The sequence below is a fragment of the Desmodus rotundus genome, unplaced genomic scaffold (genome assembly GCF_022682495.2).
Source record: "Desmodus rotundus isolate HL8 unplaced genomic scaffold, HLdesRot8A.1 manual_scaffold_153, whole genome shotgun sequence".
NCBI classification, from domain to species: Eukaryota; Metazoa; Chordata; class Mammalia; order Chiroptera; family Phyllostomidae; genus Desmodus; species Desmodus rotundus.
The window spans coordinates 19,995-45,152 of NW_026527207.1; the positions used below are offsets into that span (position 1 = coordinate 19,995).

The following is a 25,158-nucleotide window of genomic DNA, read 5'->3' on the forward strand; positions in this document are numbered from 1 at the left end:
CACGGTGATCTGTGGTCACTCAGAGGGTGGGCAGCACCTGGGGGTCTTCTAGGCTGCCCACACCTCCTCTCCAGGACACAGTGTGGGAGCCCCCCCGATTCCCCCAACCCCCAGTGTCCCCTTCCCAGGGAGCTCAGCCCATAGTTACACCATGATACTTCTTTCAACAGGTAAGGTTGAAGGGGGCAGCAGGCATGCCCAGGGTCTGGCAGGCACTAGGGACGGAGGCTGAAGATTCGCTCTTTGGCCATGGGCCTGGGGCAGGGCCGCCTTGTCACCAGAAGGAAGCTGTCTCTGGCCAGTGCCACTTTCCCAGAAGCCACCTGCTCCAGCCCCTTTTGGAGGGGGACTAAGACCCTACCTAGGAGCACCCAGGGGGCTGGAGACCTCTCCCTGCGCTGTGGCTGCTCCCCTTTCTCCCGCCAGCCAGCACGTGGTGGGGCACCTGGGGGGTCCCTGCCAGCCCCTGAGTACCCCACACAGTCCACTCACGGACATGGCAGCTCTCCAAGTCTCATTTTATTCTGACGAAGATCGGGGATGGGGCTCCCCCCGCAACACGCAGCCCAGTCAGGGGCCCCGGGCTGTCGTACCACATCTCAGGCACGGCCCGCCGAGCCCGGGAAGCTGGCCGAGGTACAGAGGCCAGGCTCACACAAGACAGCCCCTCAGCCCACGGCGCCATTTCTTCCGTGAGGAGAGGCCCTCCTGCCCTGCCCAGTGGGGTGGGGGGAACACAGGCCCATCACAGCTCCTTCTTGCAGGAACCTATGGGCGGGATGGGGGCTAAGGTCAGAGGTCACAGCTCCCACCACCTTCCAGTCCAGCCAGAGAAGCCCCTGAGCCTGTGGTGCCTGCCCACCCTCTGGCCTCAGGGTGAGGACTGGCCCAGCTGGTGGCAGCGCAGGCTCCCATGGGTGGGGGAGTGGGCGGGCATCGGTAGGGTGGTGGGCAAGGGGCCGGGCACTCACAGGACCCCAGCTGCTCCTCCAGGAAGGAGATCTGCTCGCTCAGGGAGTCGATGCGGTCCAGCTGCTGGAGGGAGTGGGCCAGGAGGCTGCCGGGGTCAGGGAGCCCCTGCTCCAGTGCCCGCGAGGCCAGGCTGTGCAGAGGGGCCAGCACCAGCTGCAGCTTCTGTGGGGTGGCAGGGGTGGCGTGGGCCGGGGGCCCTGGGCCAGCCCCTCACCCCCACTGTCCCACAAGGCTTTAAGAAACCTGCTGTGGCCGACGAGGGCTCACCAAACCCTAGACCTGGCCATGGGCTCCCAGGCCTGGAGCGTCTCAAGGGTCCTCAGGCCAATGGCCCTGTGCAAAGGCCCACAGGGGCACTCTGTCCCCTCAGGGACAAAGGCGGGGTGGGCTAGACTTGGGTTCAGGGTCTGTGTGGCCGGAGGGGACAGGACTGAGCTCGGTCCCTCTCATCATGGGGTCCCAGTCATCCCCCACTGCCCCTGCCCGGCATGGAACCCAGGCCAAGGGCACGCTGGGCTGTCAGTATCAAGGAAGCCTCCCCTAGGCCCCCCCGCCGAACCCCACAGCCGACAGGAGACAATGCGGGGGCCAGGCTGAGGCCCTGGTCCCCAGCCCAGGCCTCACCTGCTCCAGGACGTCCACCCGTGACCGGAGCCTCTGCACTTCCTCCTCCATCACACTGTCCACGCCTGGGGAGACCCGGTGCTGTTGGGGAGGTCCGGCCGGCACCCCCACCCCAGGCTGGCCTCTACCCAGGTGTGGCAAGCCCCTCCCCTCATTCTGGGACCCGCCCCCAGCAGGGGTGGCCCTGCCAGCTCAGTGAGCCCTGGGCTGCACCCTGGGTAGATGCAGCCCCACCCCACCAGCTCCTGGGTGCAGAGTCCCCGCCGTGCTGAGGGGAGGTCCCCGCCGAGGTCCATGCTGTGCTCTTGGTCGCTGGGCTGCCGACGGCGCATTATTACTCACGGTACGAGTTTGAAGTGTCACAGCGCGTACCAAAAGTAATAATGTCCCGTCACCAGCTGAGGCGCGGTGTCTGCAGGCTGTGGGGCAGGGACACAGGGCCCTCCCTGCTCCGGCCGAGTGGGCCCCCCACCCCTGGCCCCGCAACCGTCCCCTGCTGCCCAGGTCAGGGAGAGACCTTCCGGTGCCCCACACGCCCCACACCCGGGCCCCCCCCCCGCCCGAGCCCCAAGTGCAGCAGCAAGTGGGGAGTTTACCTTTGTCGGGGTTCGGGGCCACCTCAGGGGTCCCTCTCCTGGGCGGGCTTAGCTTCCCACCGGTGGACGGGCCGTGCCCCTCAGGACACCGGCAACAGTCACTACCCACGGCGTTGGCACAGCGGTGGGGACAGACGCCCCCTCCAGCGCCGTGTCCATCTGCGGGGAGACGGGTGTCAAGCAGGGCCAGGGTCGTCACTGAACCCCCTCAAAATGGACCTGCCAGAGGGCCAGGGCGGCGCCCAGCCTCACCTGTCTGGCAGGTGTCGCCCTGCCATCCTGCAGGGCAGTGGCAGCGGCCCGGCTGGACACAGCTCCCTCCGTTTTGGCATGGTGGCTGGCATATCGCTGTGGGAGGCGGAGGCCTGTCACCAATTCGTGAAGGTCCCCAGGGGGTGGCAGCCAGGAAGGGGTGGCATGCGGCAAAGAGGCGCTGGGCTCAGGTTTTGAGAGGCAGCCAGTGCTTTGCCCAGGTCTGGCCACGGGCTGGACCGCAGCCTAGCCAGGCCGTGTTCCGACTCACACCTGCTGCTGCGGGGCCCTCACCTGCTCCGCAGGCCCCAGGGAGCCTGCCGGTTCGCTTCCAGCCTGGGCAGCAGGCGTAGCGAGGCCTGGCGGGGGTCGGCCCAGGGCTTCGGCGGTAGGCAGTCCTGTAGATGGTCCTGTGGTTGGGGTGGGGGCAGCTCAGAGGGGCTGGCCCTCATGGCGTGGCCTCACTGGGCGCCACCAGGTCTCCTGGACCCAGGCCAGGCTTTCCACAGACATGCTGGCTGTGACACCCCTGACCTCCTCATCCGCCTGCCTTCCTTGTCCCAAGCCCTCCAGAAGCCACAGAAATGGTCTCCCCCAGAGTGGACAAGTCACCCAAAAGTGTCCCCAGAGGTCCTCTTTCCCCAGGGACAGCACCTTAAGCTCACTGCCTAGCCCATCTCCCCGCTCTGCGCTGTGGTGCTGAGTGGGACCCCGAGGCTTGGCAGGAGCCCCGGCTTTGCCTGCCATAGAGCAGGGGGTCCCGGATCCAGGCGTGCCAGCTAGTAGGGATGGGGCACCCAGGTCTCCCCAGTTTACCGAGGGTGCTCTGCTAGACCATGGCTGCCCACCCTGCCGCTCAGGAACCCCCGAAGGCTGGACCCCGGGCCACCCTCAGCAGGCGGGGCTCCCAAATGGGGTTGTAATTATAGCCCCCTCCTTCCTTGGCTAACAGCCTCGGGGAAAGTGCGTTTCCCAACGTTCTGGCCGGAGAAGGAGAGTGAGCGACCGGCCTCAGGGACAAGGGCTCTGGCCCACGTTGGCCTGTCCCAGGATCCCAACCTAACCCCACCCACACTGGCTCCCGCCCCTGCCAGGAGGTCTTGGAGAACCTTGCAGAAAGTAAAACGCTTTTAAGGCCCATGTCCACGGCTGAGAACCGGAGATGCACGCCTCTCCCACGGACGCAGGCCGCAGGGACGTCCTGGTGAGGGACGGGGGTAGGACCTCCCTCCGCGACCATCGGGACTACGGAGGGGACCCAGACAATGGAGGCAGCCATCATCCCAGGGGGACAGAACTTGTAGCCAGTGATGCCCCAAATGGAGGGGGCCAACTGGATGGAGCACCCCGCTAAAAACGAGGGTGGGGAGCAGGTGAGCGAGGAGTGGTGCCGGGCACCATCACAACCACATTCAGACAGGCGTCAGTCTCTGCCACCGGCTCAGACGTGGCCTCAGTTTCCCGTTCCGGGGGGAACTGCCCCCCCCCCCCCGCCAGGGCCCTGGAGCTCACGCGTGGTGGCAGCAGCCTCTCACCGGTACGTGCTGCAGACTCGGGGCCCGTCGCAGGTGGTGAGGAAGGGCTGGTACACACGCTGTGCGAAGGACTCGGACACGGGGCCCCGGGGAGCCCCAAGGGCACACACCCTGCGCCTAGAGGAGGGGGGAGTGAGTCAGCCGGGGGATCCCCAGAGCCAGACCCTCCCAGCCCCAGACCCCGATCCTCCCAGCCCCAGACCCCAAGGAAGCTGAGGACCTGGGGAAGGGGCTTCTCAAGGTCACTGTGGAAAGGATTCTCAGCAGCAGCCACAAGAAAGAGCCACAGCCCCTGAAAGTTTGGGGGGCGCTGCCCAGGGGTGGGAGGAGGGCTCACCCAGGTCTGTAGACGTGCTCCGTGCCTTCCGCCGCCGGCACCAGGAGCCACAGCAGGAGCAGCTCCCAGCAGCCCCACATGGCCCGAGTCTCCCGCTGGCGCCGCCTTCTCCTCAGGGTGGCCTGGAACCCAAGGCATGGCCTGGAGGTCGCACTGCGGATCCCCCCAAACCCATGCTCCTAGTGGGGACTGTCCCCTTGCCTCGGCCTCCTGCCAGTGGGAGAGCCCCCAGCCCCTCGCCAGCCACATGCAGGCCGCGGGGCACCACAGAAAGGCAACATCCGGGGCCCGGGAATGGTCAGGTCCCCAGACCCTACTGGGCTCAGCTGCGTGAACACAGAAAGCACCCAAGGCTGCAGGGCAGTCCCCGGGGCAGGGGGCACCCAGGGCACACTTGGGGACCAGCATGCCCTCCCCGGCAGGGTTTGGCACCTCCTCATTAGCACAGGGCAGGGCAAGGGCACACTGGCGCCCCAATCTCAGTCCACAAATGGGGGTTATGGGCAGAGCTGGAACCCGGCCCAGCTGGCTCGGCCCTTCTGGCCTCTAGGGCCCTCCAATGGGGAGCCAGCCATGGGCATTGTGGGCGTCCTTCTGGGCGGCTACGGGCCCTCCGCACCCATGAGAGGTCCCGGCCCTAGGAGGGTGGGTGGGGGCCTGCATTTCGGAGGGGGACTCCTTTGCTAGGACTGAACTGGTCTGGAGTATTGAGCACACAGCCTCCAGGACTCCCAGACTGCGGCCCACTGGGCACCCACCTGGTGGGGGACAGAAGCAGCCCCCCGCCACCCCCCCCCACGCCAGAGGGGCTCATGGCCATCCCAGTCTGGTTGGGGGCCGGAGCCATGGGGCCTGGGCAGGACACCTGGGAATTCCAGGAACCCCGCCCTGAATTAATGGTCTGTAACCAGCCCAGGAGAAGGGAGGGGGCAGTCCGCACAAGCAGGGGGTGCGGGGAGATGCCAGCCATCTGTGCAGCCAGGGCCCCCCATTCCAGGTGCCCCACCTGAGGCCCCCAAGGGGCCAGGGCCCCCACCGCCCCGTGGGCTGTCCTGGGCCCTGCAGGGTCCCCGGTAGGGAAAGGCACTGGAAGAAGCTGAAGTGTGTGTGTCTCTCCTCGGGGACCTGGTTTCCTCAGAGACCACGGGGGGCTCAGAGGACCCTCCTTCGGCTCTGACAATCAGTCCCACGAACAGGGACCACGGGAGCAGTGACTGGGCCCTCCACGCCCGCCAGGGTATGGTCACTCCGCTGGCAGCCCACTCCATGCTCGTGCTCGCCTGGGCAGGGTCATTCCTGCACCCCCCCTTTCTCTGTGGGGCCCCAGAGAGGGGCACGGAGCAGTGGAAGTGTCAGGACTGAGTTTGGGGTCCGTGGGGCTTCTCAGAATTTCTGGGCAGGGGCCAGAGCGGTGGGAAGATGAACTTTGGGGTGGACCCTGGGGGTGGGCCTGCCGCTCCAGCACCCACGCTGCTTATTCAAGCTGTCTGGCGAGGGTCACGCTGTTCTCCGAGGCTGGAGGAAGCGGATGGCGCTGCCCAGCCTGTGCTGGGCTGGCAGAATCTCATTTCCCTTTGGTGTCGCAGCCCTGCTGGGGCCGGAGCGCAGGGGTGGCCCCAAGCCTCCAAGTCCGTGACAATAGTGTCCCATCCCCTCCGAGTGTCAGTGTGAACCCTGCCTTCCACCTCCCCTCCCACCTGTCTGGCCCAGGTTCCTAAGCCCCTACCGGGGAGGCTGGGTCCTGACTCTGCCACTGGCTGACGGTCCTGGGTCCTCCCTTCTACCAGAGGGGTGCTCTGCACGGTAGGAGCCACGGAGAGTGGGGGACGAAGAGGCAGCGTGAGGCGACAAGAGTGACTCACGGGACATGCCCTCTGTAGCGCCCGTCCCCCGCCTCCCCTTCGCCCCGGCTTCGTGACACCCTCCGCCCCGCAGACGGCACGGCTGGCCTGGGATGCGGGGTACGGAGCCTGCGAGGCCCTGAGTCAGGCCCCGGAGGACTCTGAGGGCCCAGATGCGGGATGAGGGGCTGTGGGACCCCCACGCTGGCCCCCCGCGCTGCCCGGCGCGGAGCTGGGCGCCCGTCGCCGGCAGGGGGCGCGCTTCCCCCAGGCCGCTGGGCCCATTCTGCAGAACTAGCCGCAGGACCCGGGGCCGGGCTGGGGGGTCGGCTTTCCGAGCCGCGGCGCTCCGCACCCCAGCCCGCTCCCGCCCGGCTCCCCGCCGTCGCTCGGCAGTCGGTCCCCAGCGTCGCGCGCGGTGATGTCCCCGGCCCTTCCCGCCGCCATCCCCAGCCCGAGCGGCGAACGGCCTCCACCCACGGCTTTCCCCGCGTCCCCGGCCAGGCGCCGCGCTCCCTCCGCACTCACCGCCCGATCCGGGCGCGCACGCGCCGCCGCCGCCGCCGCCGCCACCGCCACCGCGCGGAGGGGCCCCGGCCCCGCCCCGGCCCGGCCCCGCCCCACCTGGCCCTCCCGGCTCCGCCCCCGCCCCGGAGTGGGCTCGGAGCCCCAGGCCAGCCTTCCCGCCCCATTGCGCGGATGGAGAAACTGAGGCCCCTGTAGCGAATGGTGCCCCCGGGCCGGGCAGTGAGTCACCTAGAAACCCCGGCTTCTGAGCGCCACCGCCCCTCCAGAGCCCGCTGAGTCCCCGCAGCGAGGCGCACAGCTGCGGGGGACACAGGACTGAGACGCAAGTCAGGGCCCGCGTGGGCAGCTACACTGACCAGGGTTGGCTAGCTCTTGACGGCCCCCGCCCCAGGCTGAGCACCAGCCGCGGAGGATAGCCCGCCCAACCCGGGGCCAGTTCGCTAGGCTAAAGCTGACGCGCTCTGCCCCACGTGTGTGTGGGGGGGCACCGTGAAGCCCCCAGACACCCTGTTCCCGCGGAATCACACGGCTGGGTCCCGTTGTGACACCAAACCTGTAGCCCACCCAGGGTGCCTGCTGGCGCCCTCTTTGTTCAGGGCACTAAGGACCACCTCCCAGCCTTCCAGGCCCCCAGGGGGCTCCCCGAAATCCCACCATCCCTACTGGGACTGCTGCGCGGTCTTTTGTCCTGGGCTCCATTTCCCCATTTGTAACGTGGGTTAAAGCAGTCTCACGTGGCAGGGTGGCCAGGGGCAGCGGTGTTGGCTGAGAGACAGTGGCCCGCAGGGCTGGAGCCAGGAGCACCTTACCTGGGCACTGGAATCACCTGGCTCACTTCTGTGCCCTGATTATTACAGCCGTCGCCGTGCGGGAGGCTCTGGGCTGCGCCCCGCCACAGTGTCCGCCCTCAAACTCCAGCCCGGGCCCTGGCTGCCCAAGTATGAGTTCCCATGGAAGGCATTCCCAGGCTCATCCAGAGCCCTGCTGCTGCCCAGGGCCCTGGGGCTCGCTGTGGGACTCACCTGGAGAAGGGGGCTCCGTCATGCCCCAGACACTGGTGGCAGCTGCTCTTCTGGGCGGTGGGGGCCCCCCGAGTCCCCCCTGTGCTGGGCTCTGCGGGTCAGAGACAGGGCGCGGCTCAGCACACAGCCTTGGTCACTGCTATGTCCAGGGCTGCAGGGGGGGCAGGGCGGCCTATATGCCGCTGTGGGACCTCGGCCAAACTTGGTCTACAGACCCCCACCCCCTGATGGCCCACGCTGAAGGGGCCTCCCAGGCCTGCCTGAGGCTCACAGCCTCCACCCAGAGGCAGGTGAGGTTTCCCATCTGTGAAGTGGGCCTCCTGCCCTGGGGTCCCTGGGGACGGGGACGGACACTCGCTGTGCAGGCAGCCCAAAGTCTCTGTGAAGCCTGGGTGTTGGGTGAGGGCCCTGTGGGTTCACAGGGAGGGAAGGGCTTCTTGAGCAGCCAGGAGCTGTGGGGCGCTGGCTCAGACCTCCTTTGGTGCCTGGGAGCTAAGGGGACAGAGGGGACCCAGGGAGCTGGACGGGAGACCCCAGAAAGAGGCTTCTCCTTCCTGCCCTCCAGGGGCTACTGTCCAGGCCTGGGTGGGGGCAGGGGGGGCCCTGGAGGCTCCCAGCAGGTAGTCCGAGGGCAGTGGGGATGGCGGCTGCTAGACTTTCATTGTCAGGGGGCCCTGCACCAGGCCACAGGTCTCCTGGCCCCCAAACCCAAGCAGGGCAGCCCTGTCCAGCCCCAGGCAGTAAGGAGTTAAGCGCTGGACCGAGGGGACCTCTGAGAGAGACTTTCCCAGCCTTGTCTCCTGCCCCCAGCCTGTCCCTGAAGCTACGGGTCACTTGACCCTTTAACCTCCTGCCGGAGCAGAAAGGGCAGCCTGGGCAGCTGGGCCAGCTTGTCCTCACTCCGCCTGCTGCCTGCTTTCTCCTCTGAGATCTGGGCCGTCCTCGGGACCATGGCTGGTCAGGGCCTTGGGGGCGCCTGCTCCTGCTTGGGGGTTTGGGGGGGGGGACTTGGGCTCCCCTGAGTAGGGAGGGTAGAGGGAGAACTGGGCCTCCCCCCGGGTCCAAGGTGGGCCAACAAAGTGCCTGTGCCACACTCCACCAAGCCGTCCCTCTGCCCGAGGACCCCCACGGCCAGGCTGCTGGAGCGGGGTGGGAGGCTCCTCCCAGTCCCGCATTCAGTGCCCCCGAAGTTCATAGCTCATCCTGGCTGCAGATATGGTTTGGGGGTCTCTATCCCCCCAGGGAGTGCCCACCCACACTTGGGGGACACCCTCGGATGCTCAGGTCTGGGGAGGGGCCAGCAGAGCTGGTCTCTGCAGCCAGAGGGAGGGGAGCCAGCTCCACGTGCCTGCTCCTTCCAGGGGTCACAGTGGCTGCCCGGCCACCTGGGGTAAGTGTAGGAGCCGGGCGGGCCAAACCGCAGTCCAGGCTGGGCCACCCACCAGTGGGATCCTGAGCCAGGGGACTTGGGTGTCCTCCATGCAGTGGGGACGGTGCCAATAGGGGGACAATGAAATGGCCCTGGAGAGCTCAGCCAACAGGGTCCATGGTCAGTGGGAGCCGAGGGCCACTCACCCCGCTCTGCCTGCTCCCTGCCCGTCCAAGGCGCTCCCGCCATACCTGGTGCTGCCCCGGCCCCCCAGCTGGGCCATGGCCACCACCGCTGCCTCCTTGGCCGGGGTGGGCCCTACCCCTCGGCAGCCGCCCCGAGGCTCCTCCTGAGGCCGCCCACGGGCCTGTCCCCTGGAGCCTCCGTCTCGGCTGTGCATGCTGGACAGCGGCTTGGGGCAGGGAGGCTCCTCCCGGGCGAGGAAGGGCGGCTTTTTATGCTCCATCCCGTGTAAATCGGGACTGGGATGGGCCCTTCCTGGCCGGACTTCCTGTGTGTGTTCCCCGCTGATAACGGGGTCTGACAAACAGGAGGCCGAGGGCCGGTGGGGGGCCGTCGGGGGAGGGGCCTGGTCGGGCTGCAGGAGGGGTGGGGGGCCTGTCCCCCGGGCTTCAGAGCCTAACCCTGAAGCAGCCAGAGACCAGGCTCTGGAGAGCCACAGCCCTGCTGGTGACCCTGGGCCCCGGCTGGTCCCAGGCGTGATAGAGGACCTGCCGGCGCCACGGCCTTCCCAGGGCTGCGGGCCCACCAGGCTTGTGGGCCTCCACAGAAAGGACCGTTGCTTCTGTTACCCCCTCCCCCCAGGGTACACAGCAGCACCCCAAAGTGTATGCCAGGGGTGGGAGCCCAGCCAGAAGAGGCCTGGGGCTAAGAACAGCCTGCTCTGTGGCTCCTGGAGCCCAGAGTGGTCCGGGCAGGGGACAGGGAGGGGCAGGCATCAGCTCAGGGCCTTTTCTAGGAATGGAGCCGCCTCCCCTGGAAAGGGCTGCCCATGGGGCAGGGGCCCCGCGCCTGGAGGTGTGCTGGTGGGTGGGAGCCCCCGCGGCCCTTCCCAGGGGTGCTCTCCTGGGCACAGTGCACCCCTGGCCTCCTCTGTGCCCAGCCTCCAGCAGGCTGATGGGTGCAGAAGTGGGGGTGGAGGAATGCAGGAGCCTTTAGGTGGCCAAAGAGGGTGTTTCCTCAGATGGGTGGGTAGTCCAGCCCCTGGTCTGGCCCTCAGGTCCCTCATTTAGGAGGCACTGTGCTGGGGCGCGAAGGCCAAGACTCAGCGACTGCGAGGGTGGGTGACTGGTGTCCAGGGGCAGCCCAGACCACACGGTCAGCCGAGGGCCGAGCCAAAGAGTGGCCATCCTTGGGCACGGGCCCTGCTCCAGGGCCAGCCCCACCTGCCCACGGCCTGGCCTTGAGCCCCTCCACTGGCCCTCACCTCCCTCTTGCCCCACTAGCTGATGTCCTGTCCAGGAGCAGGGCGGGAGCAATCTGGGAAACTCCCCACTGGAATGCTGAGGGTGGGAGGGGGTCTCAGCCATGCTTGGTGGGTCTCATCAGTCTGCACGGACCTGCTCCCCTCCCCACCCGTGTGGCCGGGAAGGATAAGTGTGGGTGAGGGCCTGCAGCCAGGCCCAGGGCCTTCCCCTCGGGGGACGGGAGGGGCGCCAGCCACTGGGGCTGTTGTGACAGCCCAGGTTCCTGGAACTTAGGCGTTGTCAGCCTGAGCGGGCAAGGCGGCCTGAAGACCTCTTTGTCCTGGTGCCCCTCCCACCCTCCAGCCCACAGTGGCCGTACTCTGGGCACCCCTTCGCCTTGCTCAGACCCCCTTGTTCTCCCACCTGAGAGCCCATGTGCCCACAAGGGCCAGGGTGTCCTGCCAAGGGGACTTGCTGGAGCACAGGGCCATCCGGGCTTTACCCCACCTCACCCCCTGCCAGGAGGTGGTTCCACGGCCCAGACCCCAGGCCCCTGCCGGAAGAATGAGAGACATCAGGCCTGGCCGCATCCAGCCCCTTCTGTGTACTGACGGGGAAACTGAGGCCCAGAAAGGGCCGTTAGGGCCAGGTGAGCAGCAGGGCAGAGCCAGAGATGGGTTGGCCCCGCCCCCTCTCCATGCCTGTTCTCGGTGAGCCCCCAGTGCCTGCCATGCCCCGCCCAGCTTTCAGAGAGGTCCCTGCCCCATGGGCTGAGGCTGGGAGTAGCCAATTAGCCAGATAAGTAAGTGGGTTCATGCGTCACCCCTACTCCCTGCAAGGCAGGGCATATTTGGGAACTTTCTGGAAAGGTACTCAGTCCTCAGAGATGGACCCAGGCACGGAGGAGAGAAGGCAGAGGGCTGGTCCTGCAGAGCTCAGTCTTCCAGCGCTGGCTCCTGGGTGCCCCCCCCCGATGCCCACTTGGTTTGGGGGTGCCCACTGCTCCGTGACCCTCTCCTGACATCCTCCGTCCTGCCCCAGTCCCTCCCTGGACCAAGACCAGAACCAATCCAAGGACAGGAGGCCTTGGCTGAGGGCCCACTCAGCCCCAGCCTCGCCCCATCCAGTTGCCCGAAACTCAGCCTGCACTCTGCTCGGGCTGGGGCCCTGCCTCCCTCCGGAGCATGTCAGGGACAGGCAGGGGCTGTGGGTACAGGCCCAGGACGGAGATGGGTGACGGCTGACACCCTCTCGGACTGCAGGAGGGGCCTGGGGGGCTGGAGACCAGTGTCGCTTACTGCCCCATGGAGCCCCCCGGGGTACTGGGGTGGTGAGCTCACTCTGCTTTGGGCTGGACCGCCCCCCCCCCCCCCATGGCATCTGTTTAGGGTTATGGAGCATGCAGCCTGCTCACTGGGAGGCCATCCCCAGGACTGCGTCCCCAGAGAGCAGTGTGACCCGCCTCCCAGACCCAACCCAGAGCTGGCCACCAGGTGGGATTGGGCAGCGGCCCCCAGGAGGTCCAGGCTGTCCATATCTGAGTGGTCGAGAGGCCTGGCCCCGAGCCCTGCCAGCTGCAGGTGTGGCATCGAGGTGGGGGCCCTGGCACTTTGGCACTAGCTTTGCTTCTGTTGCTGGAGGCTCTGCCCACCCCGGGCCTCAGTTTCCCCATCTGTCCCATGGTCAGCAGAGCCAGACTGTGGCAGCTTCCTCCCAGCTTCCAGGGAAGTTAGGTTGGAAAGGGGGCCGTGCCAGCTTACCTTCCCAGGGCGTGCTGATCAGGAGTCTGCAGGGTCTCCAGGGGTCTCCTACAACCCTCCTGGGACCCCTCACTGCCGAGCTTTTGGCCTCTGCAGCCCCAGAAGAGGGTGGACCAAGCCCCCAGCAGAGGCCCACGTGGGCATCTCGGGCAGCAAGAGGCAGAGGGGCCCTGGGCGCGTGTGAGCTGGACCGTAGGGAGGAGAGTGCGGAGCACAGTGTGGGGGAGAGATGAGCTTCCTGTTTATCACCCAGCACCGCTGGGCTCAGGGACAGGATGGCCCTGTCAGCCACGGAGGGGCCCAGCTTCACACCAGATGTGCCTAAAGCCTTACTAAGGGACAGCCTGGCCCAGTGACCCGTCCGGTGGGGGCTGAAGAGGTGGTGAGCTGCCTACACCTGAGCAGGGCCAGGTCCCAAAGGGAGCAGGTTCGGTGGGGAGCACTGGGTCCGTCCAGGCACCTGGAGTCTTCAGCTCTCCCCTCCCCTCCCCCATGCCTGTTAGCAGTGCCCCAGGCTGGCGCCCTGCTCGGCACTCAGGGACCTCACTTGAGCTGAGAAGCGCCCATTTTTAGATGATGTGACTGAGACCCACGGGACAAGGTGCTCGTCCAGGGTGGGTCAGCAGGGGCCTGGGCAGCGGAAGACCCTCAGGGGACCCTTGGCTCCTCCTCCCTGCTCTCTGGCCGTGCTTCCCGGGGACCACCCATGGAGGCCCAGGGTACAACCTTTCCCCCAGCCCCTGCCCCGTCCTTGGTTCCCAGAAGGCCCCTGTGGGCTCTGCCTCCAGAACATGCCCCTCCTGCCTCTGCCCCCTCCTAATCCAGGCCACCACACTTCCCTCCCGGATGACCTCCTCCCCAGCTTGCTGGGCACCCCTGCCACCACCCCAGTTGGGGTTAGGGAGCTTTGTGAAGGGTGACGTTGGTCCTCCTGTGACATCTGTGCCTTAGCTTCCCCAGGGCTCCCCACTGCCCTCGGACCAAGCCCGGTCCCTCACAAGGCACCGTGAGCACCAGCCCCAAGGAGTGGACAGGGCCCGTCTCTGGCTGGCTGCTGGCTGCCCTGCGCCAGGACAGGGCCAACCCCTTGCAGGTGTGCAGATGGGCACCCACACCCACAGGTGGCGTGCACACGTGCACTGCCGACGAGACTTCGCCGAGACACATACGGCCGTGAACGTTCTCATGTGGCGCCCGCCCGTGTAACCGGCCCCCCACTGAGGCAGGGCCCAGCGCACACCCCAGGACCCGCCCCGCCCCCTTTGTTGGGCCTGGGTCAAGGTTTAAGTCTCTCAGTGCCCACGCTGTGAGACCCGTCTGTGCTGTTGTGACTTTCAGCTGCAGTTCATCCCCAGGGAGAAGGGACCACACTCGGGACCACACTCCCACACTCGCGCCCACACCGCTGCTGGCTTTGAGTCTCACTGATGGGGCTGCTTTGAGTGTGTTAGCGCCAGCCTCCTGGCAGCTACGCGTGAGTGTGCTCCGCTTGGCTACCCGCACTGGGGACCGTCCAGGGCATCACTGGGCCCAGGAGAGGCACGAAGCCTGCCCTGCCCGAAAGCTCCCCAGCTGGCCCTGCCAGCAGTGTGGGCGCATCCAGCTGCCCCACGCCCTCGCCAACACTTCTATTGTCCATTTTGTCGTTTTAGCCATTCTGAAAACTTTGCAGTGGGTGTTGCTGTTTTATTGTTTCTTTCATGCAGAGAGATAAAGAAAATCCTCATTTTCGAACCACAGGCTCCCTCCTGGGGGAAGCACTCGAAGGAGAAGCCCCGTGGAGGTCAGAGCGGGCAGGGACCCTCAGGGAGCCGGGTCCAGGCTTCCAGTGGCTGAGCGGCCCGAGCTTCGGGCACCATGATCAGCTCTGGACCCAGTGATCTGGGCAGTGTGGAGAGAAGGGGCCACCTGCCGGGCGGTGCTGGTGGGGTCAGTCCCCTGGTGTGATTTCTGCTGTGGGTGGGCACTGTGTCCCTGGTCCCCAAGAGCCCCCCGGAAATGTTTGTCTCCAGAGCTGTGGGCCAGGTCGGGGTCAAAGTGTTGACTGTGGCCGAGAGGCAGGCACTTCCAGGGTGATCAGGCCCATGGCTGAGGGAGCCTTGCTGGGCAGGGGTAGCCACACCTGGGCCCAGCCTTCGAGGGCCACACCGGCCCGCTGTCAGCCCCCCACCCCCTGCCGCTTGTCCCAGTTCCCGGCTTCATCTGAGGGGGCCAAGGAGCGGGGCTGGCTCTCCCCACCTGGCACCTCGTGCGGAAGCCCCGCTCGCGGTCCCGCTGCAATTTGCTGGGCGGATGGGGCAGCCGTTAAGGTGAAGGGGAAAAAACACTTTATCTCCGGTGACGGAAAGGGAAGTTTCTGTGAATGGGGTTGGGGGGGAGGCGCATGGAAGGGCTGGTGGTACAGCAGCCCCCCCCCCCCGCCCCCATTGGGGCCATCCTGTCTCCTCCCCCAGCAGCCCACTAAGGGAGAGCCAGGGGCCAGGCCCCCAGGAGACTTTGGGGTGGGGGTGGGGACAGTGGCAAGGGCTGCAGGCACTGTGCTCCCCAAGGCACTGTCACTGCCCTGTGAGGCTGACATCACAGCCTGACCCCGTTTATGGAGTAGGAGGGACTTCTCAGGGCTGTGAAGGTGGCCCCGGCAGAGCCCGACCTCCTACCCAGAGCCCCAGCAGTCCTACCCTGCACCGCGGGCAGGGGCACAGAGGTCGTGTGGCGTGGGTGAGCGGCCCCGTGCGGAGGCAGGCCCTTCCCCAGCATCCCAGCGGTCAGTGGGGGGCTGCTTGGAGGTGTGTGGGTGTCCCCTTCCTGGGCTCCAGTGAGGTCACAGATATTACATGACCTGAAGGCATCTCTGCCTCAGTTTCCCCATGTGTCAGGTCAGGGAGTGGTGGTTTTGGGGAGCCCTGGGCAAGATCTGGGTGCCATGGTGGACTGTTTGTGCCTGGGCCTTTGGTGCGTGGGGGTCGAGGAAGAAGAAGAGAGGTCTGCAGCTTCCACCAGACTCTCAAAGGGGCCTGTGGCCCCCCAAATTCAGAGCCCTGAGCCCTGGTAGGGGGTCCAGGGTTTCCTCCACCCCTCCCAGTCCATGATCCTCAGCTTTGAAGTTGCCTATTGTTGTCATTATTTGTTAATATCCTCAGAAATGTAAAGAGAGAAAGAAAAAAAAAAGGCCAGCATTTGCTGCCTAGCCAGAAATCTCTGTTTCCTCTGGGCCAGGAAACAGGAAGTGAGTGTGTGGGGAGATGGGGAACCAGGCTGCGAGAACAATGGAGACCCCTCCGGAGGGGAAGGGGAACTGCGTCAGGGGCGCTGGGGGCGCTGGCCCCCCAGCATAAATTTAGTCTGGGCTCTTTTCCTGATCAAAAGCTCAAATGTGTCACCGTCGGGGGAGGGGTGCGAGGCCACCTCTGTCCAGGGTCCAGGGTGTCTTAGAAAACAGCTCACTGTGCCCTCCTCCCCCTCCGTGTACACTGAGGCTGACGGAGGGGAAGCACCTTGCCTGGGAGCCCCAGGGTGCAGGTCCTCCCCGGAGAGGCCGCCCAAGCAAGGGACAGGGCTCCCTACCAGCCCCAGGAGAGGCCACTTGGGACCTCCTGACTGCCTGGCCCCCAGGCCTCCACCCTCCCCATCCACGCCCCGCCCCACACCTCCCTGAGGAAGTTAAAGCCGGTCTCACGGAGGCAGGAGAAAGGGGACAAGCAGGCACTCTGCCACAAGCCCGGCTCTGTCACCTGGAGCTGTGCGACCTTAGGCAGGCCCACAGGAGGGGCCCCGGCTCAGTGAGAACCAGGGGTCGGCCAGTGCTTGTTTTTTTTTTTGTTGTTGTTGTTTTTAATATGGCAGCTTTGTTAAGGTGTACCTCACCCACTACACGATCCATGCATTTCAAGCGCACAATTCCGTGGATTTTCGCCCAAGTTGTAGAGTGGAGTCACGGTCCCAGAGTCAGTTTGAGACCATTTTCATGCCCTCCAGTGGTCATCCCCATAAACCTCTGGTGCCCCCGCCCCAGGCCACCACCGCCCACTTCCGGCCTCTGCAGACTGTGCGGGCCTCCACGTAAGTGGGACTCTGCGTGGCGCCTGGCGCCTGACACGGAGCAGGGCGTGCGGGGGACCCCTGCATGGCCCCCACTGTGAACGCCCGCTCCATTGCGTGGGCAGACCGCAGCTCCTCTGTTCGCTCCTGTGGCTGCTGTGAGCCTGTGAGTGTGTGTTTGCATGTGCACACGTGTGTTCACTTCCCCCAGGCGCACACCCAGGCATGGGCTCACTGTGCGTGATCGTTGAAGGAGCTGCCCCATTTTACGTCCCCAGCTGGTGGTGGCCCATCACAGCCCCAGGACAGCGGTAGGGGGCTGCACCCCGCCCCCCGCCCCGGCAGGACCAGGACGGACCAGGAAATGCACACAGGACCTGGGCAGGTGCTCGCCAGGACTGTGGGACTGTGGCTCCCCAGGGCCAGGGTGGCACTGAACCACAGCCCCGTGAGGCTGTCCTGGGGTGGATGTCACGCAGCCTGCAGGCTGCCCCTCTCTGCACACTGGGGGGCAGGGGTCACGTCCAGAGCCCACAGGAGCCTGCCTCTCCCCTGGGTGTCCTGGACTCGGCCCCTGAGCCCCCTGGGAGGTGCAGGGGGTCCCCGGAATGCCATCCGCATGTTCTCAGGACTACCCTATGGAAGGACTTGCTGTCCTACCCCAGTGCCTGGAAATCGTCCCCAATCTGGGGGTGGCAGGACCAGGACCAGGAAAACAGCACCCCCTCCTCGCCCAGCCCTCGCTTAGGGAGAGTGGCGGTCTGGGCAGGGTGTGTGTTCAGGGTCCCTGGGGGCCAGGGCCATTCTCCCTCAGGCCCTAGTGTCCTCCGCCCATAATGGTCATGAGCAGATGCCCATCACTAAGTACTAGGGTTCCACGTGGACGTTCGCTGAGCTGGGGGAACGGAGGCTCAGAGAGGCCCCGTGCCCCTCCCAGCCACCCAGCCTCCACCCGGCCAACACTTGCTCAGCGCCCTCTCTGCACCCCTGCCCCGCACCCGTTCTAGGATTCGAGTGGCCCCAAGTGAGCTGGTGCTTCGGGGCCCGGTCCGTCCTCCACCATCACCCCGCATCGCCGCTCTGGGGGCCTGCTCTGTGTGCCCTGCTTGCGTCCATGTGGGACCGAGTGAGCGAAGGTGGCCCTCCCCAGACCTGGCAGCACCTCTGGGCAGGCACGCTGGCGTGTGGGTCGCCCCCGGTCTGAGGCCACCATCTCAGCCCCCATGACACCAGCTGGACTCCCAGCCAGGATGCCCCCAAGCCCACCGCAACCCCTGCAGGCCCCAGCAGGGGATCACGGCTTCCTGAGCCAGCCCCAGGTCTGGACAAAGGCCGGAAATGCCTTGCCCAGGCTGCAGCCCAACGGGGCGTGTGCGTGCGGCCCTGGGACAGGAGACAGGGCTGCCCTGTGTGAGCATAGGCCTCCCCAGCAGCCCAGGGGCCCGCCCGCCCATGGACACCTCCCCACAGAGGCCTGGGCTGCCGAGGGCTCAGGACGCAGGCCCCCGCCGCCGTGCCCAGGCAGAGGCCCCGCTGGGCTCCTGGCAGAGCGGGAAGGCTCAGGAGCATCATCTGTGAGGACAGTGATGGCGTCTTCCTGGGTGTGACTCAAAGAGACACAGGGGTGCCCCTGCCCCCGCCCCGTTCAGCTGCCCCATTTTAAAGGAACAACACCCAGAAGGGAGAAAGCCACCCCCCTCCTGGGGCCAACTCCCTGGAGCTGAGCTGAGCCCCCGCCTCTGGGACCGGGGTGTGGTTCTCCCCCTGAGCCGTCAGCCTCTGACGGGGACAGGGCAGGATGACCCCTCTGGGCCCAGGATCACCTCCTTCACATCGAGTTTTATGGCCCCAGCGTGAAACGGTGTGTGTGTGTGTGTGTGTGTGTGTGTGTGTGTGTGTGTGTGTTAACTGCGGTGTGAGGTGGTTTGTGCTTGTTCTCAAAGAGCCGGGCGGATTTGAGGCATCGGTGTCCACGGGGCACTGTGTGCCGCCGGCACCCTCCCGCGGACGCTGGCGTGAGTGCAGACCTCCCGGCCAGGCTGCCCACCCTTGACGGCAACGGGGGCAGGCGCATCCTTGAGACCAACTCAGCTGAGATCTGTCACATTCAGCCCTTACAACGAGACTCGCACGTTTTTAACAGACTTGGGGTTTTGGGGCAGCGCGTGTCTCACGGCAACGTTGACGAGAAGGCTCAGAGACGCCCACAGAGCCTGGCCCCACAGGCAGGGCCTTCCTCCGAGGGGAGCCCCGGGCCCGGGGACACGTCTACTGTGGTCCAGGACCCTGCGCTGGCACTCTTGGTGCCGAGCGTGCGTGGGCCTGGGCAAACGGACACCGCGGTGGTCCCATGCGGAGCAGCCCCTGCCACACTCCCTCGGACAGGCCCACAGGGCGCAGGACAGTTTCCTGCTTTTGATGACCGTGTTTCTCGCAGCATCCCCGCCGCGAGCGTCTGACAGGGCGTCTCCATCCCACGCCGAGGTGCCCCACACCCCACCCCGCCCCATGACACTCTGGGGGTCCCTTCCGGGAACCACACAGCGGTGCCCGTGCTCAGCTCCGTGCCCTCGAGAGGGTCCGGGCGGTGCCTGTGTCTCATTCCCGTCCCCTGTGGTGTGGGGGGGCCCTCGTTTCCCAAAAGGTGACAGAGAATGACCACACGGCCCAGCTGTGCCCCTGCCAGATGGACATACGGAGGGATGGAGCGGGGACTCAGACAGACAAATGGGACACCCACGACCCACCGTCACGATAACCGAGAGGGGGGACACCCTGGTGTTCCTCAGCTGACAGATGGACAGACAATGGTGGCACATTCACACAGTGGAATGCCGCTCAGCCCCAAAGGGACCGAGGCACTGACACGGGGGCTACAGCGCGGGGGCCTTGGAGGCGCGATGCTGAGCGGGAGAAGCCAGACCCAAGGGGCAAACGTTGTGCGGCTCCGTTTACGTGAAGCGCCCGGGGCGACGGGCAGGCCCAGCCAGAACTGGGCTCGCAGGCCAGCAGTGGGGAGGCAGGGCCGCCTCTTGACGGGTGCAGGGCTCTCCTGCAGATCACGAGAAGGCTTGGAAACGGAGCCGAGGGTTGCTCAACAGCGTGAATGTAATTAATTCCACTGAGCCGAACACTTAAAAACAGGAAAAAATGGCAAATTTTATGATATATAAACATACACACACAATCTGAAAGAATTACCAGCTTCTATCCCCAACTCAGTGACTTGTGCCCCGTACCAGGCGGATCACGCGCTGCGTGAATGGCGGCATCTCAGGGAAGCTGCTACAGGAGAAGAATGTCCTGGATTCCAGGCCCTGCCGATGGATGGAGGGGGTTCCTCAGCTACCCCACAGATGTTGTGGTATGTTTTAGGGGGACCCCAGGAGCCGCTGAGGGGTCAGCACTGAGGGCCCCAGCCTGGGAGGGTGAGTCTTCAAATGGGCGATGCCCATTTTCTGGAGGCAGAACTGGGGGCAGGGTGGGCGCAGCCCCAGCCCCCCTGGGTTCTGTCCTTGCCTGCGGCCCACCCTCAGACAGGCACCTTTCCCCAGCCAAGGGTCACCCCCGTAGTTCAGGGGGTGGAAAGCGTCCCGTCCAAGGCTGCTGGAGCCCCCTCAGCCCAGGTCAGCAGACCTGCTGTGTGGCTGGGCCCTGGGCACTGTGGGCACCACGAGCACCTTGGGGAGTCTGAGGGTCCTTTGTCGGGCTCACGCAGACCAGCTCTGTACAGGACAGACAGCAGGTGGGGCAGTCCAGGTGGCGGGGCTGAGGGGACTGCCCACTCGGGCCGAGCCCTGGACATTGTGCAGGGCCACAGCAGCGTCTGCACCAGAGCTCGGCGGTGCCCAGAGGGCTGGGGACCCACTTCTCCACTGCCCTGCTTCCCAGCGCTGAGGGAGCTGAGTGCCGCCCCGGCAGGGTGGGCAGGAAGGAAGCCTGGAGCTGCTGGTCCAGTCCGCCTGGTCACCTTGGCCCAGAATCCAGGGCTGGACCTGGAGCCCCACCACCCGGGGTCCCAAACTCCTCCGGGCTCCTGGGCCTCACAGCCCAGAGGAGGGGGAGGGGAGGAGGCCGACACCGGGGGCTCAGGCTTCCCGCCCTGGCAGGAAAGGCTGGCCGGAGCCGGGACAAAGGGCGGACGTGCAGCCGGCCATGTGCACCCTTATCAGGACCTGCACTCGCCGGCGTGGGGCCTCCGAGGAAACGCTCCTCTCCGCCGCCTTCCTGCTGCCCAGCCACCGACTCGACCACCAGGCCAGGCCTGGGCAGGGGCGAGGACCACCTGGCCTCTCGGACCCGGACTGTAACACAGGTGGAGTGGGGGTGTGGTCACCCTGCCACTGCGCTGGCGGGAAGTCAGCACCAAGCCTCTGATGGGTCAGCGTGGACACAGAGGCCAGAGCTCTGCAGTCAGTGGGAGGGAAGATCGCAGGCCTGGGATTGGGGCCCACTAGGTCCCTGCCCCTGACGGGCAGGAAGCCCTGGGAAAGGACCCAGGCAGGAGCATGACCCGGGGGACGCACCTGTCACAGCCCACCGCCCTGCGCACGCAGGAGCCTCACACTTGTGATATTCAGGAACAGTGTGCCTCCAGGAACAAATGCAGGGGGTGGCCTCAGGCAGTGCGCCTGGGGGGCTCGGGGGGTCTTCCTGCAAGGACCCTGGTCGGTCGTGACAGGGTGAGGACGGGGACCCTTGTCCTGTGGACCCTTCCCCCCAGCCTGGGCCCTGGCGGCACAGGCTCCCGACAGATCTCCATGGCGCCATAGGCGTCCCCTGTAGAACGGCTGGGGGTCTCCCCTGGGTGCCCCCGCCGCCTGGGGAGGCCTGGCCTGAAAGGACTCCCCTGTCAGCCCCCTGTCGGCCTGATTACCCCATTTCCCAAAGGGAGATGGGAAAGGGGACCGATCTCATTCCTGGTGTGTGGGAACCCTTACAAACCCTCTGAGGGGCCCCTCCCAACCCTGAGGCCAGGGGCTAGGCAATGGGGACTTTGAAAGCTCCCTGGACTGCCAGGGAGAGGCCAGTAGGACTCGAGGGGAAGCCCAACAAAGCGTAGGGCCCAGCTGTGGCAGCAGGGTGCTGGGTGCCAGCCCCAGGCCCCTATGGTCACACTGGCCGTCCCGATGACAGGAAGCCGTCCCCATTTCTGCAGGAAGAAGCCCCCAGAGGCTCGAACCCCTGTAACCTGAGTTTCTCCTTCTGGGTGTCTGGGATCCATGGGTGAGAGGGGCTGGCTGTGCTGTGGGATGTGACCCCTGTCTCCCTGCCCGAGGTGGGCTGACTGTCGTGCCCTCTCGGGGGGCAACGCCTTGGAGGTCCTTCCTGCCGGTCCTGCCTGGGGCCTGGGACACGCGGGCTCTGGCCAGGCTCCTGCCCCCTGCAGCAGCCAGCCTGGCCAGGCTCGTCGCTGAGCCCACCTCAGCTTCCCCGTCAAATGGGGCCGGGCTTGGAGCTTGCATGGGGCTGGCCCTGGCCCTATGGGCAGCCCTGCTGAGCTGGAGGGAGCGACGTGCTCAGGAGCCACCGAGGGACGAGCGTGCGTGTCCAGAGCACGTCCACACTCCGCCCCGGCCTGGCCCGGCCTGGCCTGGCCTGGCCCGAGGCCCTGCTGCTGGACGGGGGAGGGCCCCGCGGCCTGGCGCTTCCTTGCTGACCCCACCCATCTGGCGGCCTGGAGCCAGTTCCCTGCTGCCTGGGACCCCTGTGGCCTGGCCCCAGGTCCTCACTCCCTGAGCCCCCGGCCCAGACCCCTGGAGACGGGTTAGGGGTGTCTGTGATGCTCGGCTCCCACCGCCTTGCGGGGGCCACCGAGCAGCTTCTCCACCTCACACCCAGACACGGCCTACCCAGGAGGGCACCTGGGCCTGCCGCCCCAGGCCCAGAGGAAGGGGCGGGGCGGGGAGGGCCCTGGGAGAGCCTTTCAGGGTTTCCCAGCTGGGCTTTGAGGACGCCTCTCCTGGACACCCAGGCTGAGGGTCCTCTCCCTGGTAGCCCCCACCAGCCCTGGGACCCCACTTCCCAGCCCTTGGGCTTGGGGTGAGCAGACCAGGCCGGCCCAGTGCAGCTCCTCCTCTGCCGGCCACCAGCAGTGACCGAGTGGGAACGGGCGGGGCCTGGGGCCGGCCTGGGGCCCCGGAGTGTGGGACACCCGGGGCCTCCCCTGACAAGCCGTGCGTACGGTCCGGGCAGCCCAGCACGTTGTTGCTTCCCAAAGGTGCTTCTGACGTGCCGGGGCCCAGGAGACGGAGCTCGGTGATGACGTGGTCCCTTCTGTCCGTGAGAACATTTGTCACAGTGCCCCCCTCTCCCCCACCCCCGCCTCCAGAGGGCCAGGCAGCTCGCCTGGGAGGCTCCACCACACCCACCCCCAGCCTGAGCCCTTGCCAGGCCCCTGCCTGAGCACAGGGTCTCTGCCACCAGCCAGCGGTGCTGAATCTCGGCGCTGCCGGGAACGCATCGGCAGTGGCCTCGCGGGGAGGGGGCACCCCCAGGGCTGCTGGGGCCTGGACTTGGACCCCCAGCCCTCTGGTGCTGGTGCACACTGATCACAGGATCGCGTGTGGCTCCCCAGCTCCCCGGCTTTGCCTCTGGAAGGATGCTCCCCAGGGCAGCAGATGGGGGGGCAGGAGGGGATCAAGGGCTCCAGGAGACGGGCCTCTGAGGACATGATGCATGGGGCAATGACCCTATGTCCACAGCCTCTGGCAGATCTCGTGAGAGAGCCGGGGGCCGTCTGGAGGCCACGGCTGTTGGCAGGCAAGGTCCCGGACCCTGCGGTGTCTCCAGGTGCTACACAGCCAGGCACGGGCTTCCCACTCGGCCACAGGCAGGTGCAGCGGCAGTGGCGGGGCCCGGGCCTGGTGCACTCTCTCTTTCCCCACACTGCTGAGGTGTTCGGGTCAGTGTCTGTTGTAAAGGACACAACGTAGCATCCACCGTCCCTATCGTGCCTCAGGACACGGCTCAGTGGCACCAGGGACAGTCACACTGCTGTGCAGCTCCCACCACCGTCCTCTCCAGGATGGTCCATCTTCCCACATGGACGCTCGGTCCCCGTGAAAGCCCCACTCCTGCCCCTCCCCCAGCCCCGGCCCCACTGTGCTGCTTTCTGACTCCCTGCATTGGGACAGTGGGCCCTCATTGCATCAGGCGGTGGTCTCCACAGGGCTTGGCTCCCAGCCCTGTGCGGGGGGCTCCCTGGGGTGGGGGGCTCAGCATGGAAGTGGGGATGCAGGGCCCTCGCACAGCTGCGCTCCAAGCAGTGCGACTCACAGCAGACGGAATACAGCAGCGGCGCAGGTGCCCATCGGCAGGTGACTGAAAACCACACGTGGTCCAGGCACGCGGCGGAACACTGCTCAGCCCTGAAAAGGAGGGAAATCTCGGCACCGGCTCCCCCAGGGGCGGGCCTGGAGGACGTCGTGCTGAGGGAGCCAAGCCAGACACGGAAGCCCGTCCCTGGGATCCCACCTATGTGAGGAGTCGGACAGAACGGGGTCTGATGGGTGTAGGGTGTCCGACCCGGAGGGGGTGGCCACCCAAGGGGAGTCACTTGACGCTACTGGTCGATGCGCTTCAGGATGGTTCCCGCGGTGAATCTGACGGTGTGAGCTACAGTGCTTCCGCCATATGAGGGAGGGACAGCGGGACGCCATAAAGCAAAAAGGGGAGGGCGGTGGGGGTTTCTTGGGGACAGAGCGTCCGTGGGGGAAGACGGACTGTCCTGGAGAGGACGGTGGTGGCGGCTGCACAGCAGTGTGACTGTCCCTGATGCCGCTGGGCTGTGCCCTGAGACACAGTAACACTGGGAAATGTTATGTCGTGTGTTTTAGCACAATTTACAAAGATCATTTTTTAAAAAGTTAAATAGTGACACGAAAGGCATTACCCTGGAATGTTCCCCCAGGCTGCTTTCCACATGCCTTCGCCCCCCCCACCCCCCGCCCCGGCCACCCACAACCACTGCCTGACATCTGTCACCAGGGAGCTTTGCCTGTGGTCGGATTTCGAGTACAGGAACCAGACGGCGCATCCTCACCTGTGCCGGCACCTTCAGCGCGGGGCAGTTCTGTCTGAATTGCGCGGCCCACACTGGATTTTACGACCACAGCTTGTTCGGGGCACACAGACGCCTGGTGTGCCCAAGCGTTCAAGTTCCGGCTTTGAAGAAGGGGTTTTGTACAGTCAGGAGGCATAAGACAAGCTGGTGCCTCTAGGGGAGCTCACGGGGGTGGGGGGGAAGACGGAGTAGAGCGGGTGGCGGGGAGCAGGTGAGGCTTGTGGGAGGGGGTGGCCCCTGCTGGGGAGCACGGCCATGTGGACCCAGGCAGCTCCTCTGGGCGCTAGCAGCGAGCGCAGGGGCGAGGACACTTTCAGTGAGCCCCACGAGGACGGCTTCAAACAGGGCCACCCCTGTCCCAAGCACGGAGACACCCAGACTCCACCCGGCGTCCACGGTGTGATTCCACCTGGGTGTTTCCACCCACACGCCTGTGTTTTCGGTACCGGGAAGCAGCCGGGACGCTGTTGATAGGCTGCCTTCTCTGCCCCGCCCCCGGGGGCCCACAGCCTGCGTCCTGACGGGGTCCCGGGGGGCCCTTCATTGTCCGAGAGACTCACACTCAGCTCCTCAGAGGTGCTGCGGAGCTCCAGTCCTCCCGGCTTCCCTGGGACTCAGGTCTCGCGTGAGTAGGGGACATGAGTCTCAGTGAGTGACCCAGCGTTGGTGTGTGATTTGTTACACTAACTACAGTGTGGGTTTCGTTCAGATTTGTTCGCTTTCACACAAGTCCCTTCCCTGACCCAGGGCCCCATCCAGGGCCCATGCAGCACTTCGTCACCACGCCCCCTT

At 66.1% G+C, this 25,158-nt stretch overlaps 1 protein-coding gene across 3 annotated transcripts; it reads right to left on the minus strand.

Annotated features, from left to right (window-relative positions):
* Window positions 1-499: 499 nt before the first annotated feature.
* On the minus strand, window positions 500-12,452 carry EGFL7 (EGF like domain multiple 7). Of its 3 annotated transcripts, XM_045196985.3 has the most exons (10): window positions 12,264-12,452; window positions 7,708-7,798; window positions 4,317-4,438; window positions 3,957-4,096; window positions 2,739-2,854; window positions 2,445-2,540; window positions 2,193-2,351; window positions 1,597-1,661; window positions 972-1,134; window positions 500-768 (listed from the first exon to the last, which is right to left on the minus strand). In XM_045196985.3, exons 2-10 carry the CDS (start codon window positions 7,727-7,729, stop codon window positions 746-748), a joined length of 906 nt encoding a protein of 301 aa, XP_045052920.2. In that variant the 5' UTR covers window positions 7,730-7,798; window positions 12,264-12,452; the 3' UTR covers window positions 500-745. The 3 variants fall into 3 exon arrangements, with proteins under 3 accessions (XP_045052920.2, XP_024418033.2, XP_053773690.1); XM_024562265.3 differs by lacking the exon at window positions 12,264-12,452 and having other exon boundaries at window positions 3,980-4,096; window positions 7,708-7,803; XM_053917715.1 differs by lacking the exons at window positions 7,708-7,798; window positions 12,264-12,452 and adding an exon at window positions 6,686-6,735 and having other exon boundaries at window positions 3,980-4,096.
* Window positions 12,453-25,158: the final 12,706 nt, after the last annotated feature.

Excerpts from the sequence above, each read along its gene's own strand:
- EGFL7 (XM_045196985.3), bottom strand. The coding sequence starts at position 7,729 with ATGACGGAGCCCCCTTCTCCAG. Across the intron at positions 2,855-3,956 it reads AGAGGCTGCTGCCACCACGC|GACCATCTACAGGACTGCCT; the intron begins GTGAGCTCCAGG and ends CCCCAACCACAG. Across the intron at positions 1,135-1,596 it reads GGGTGGACGTCCTGGAGCAG|AAGCTGCAGCTGGTGCTGGC; the intron begins GTGAGGCCTGGG and ends GCCACCCCACAG.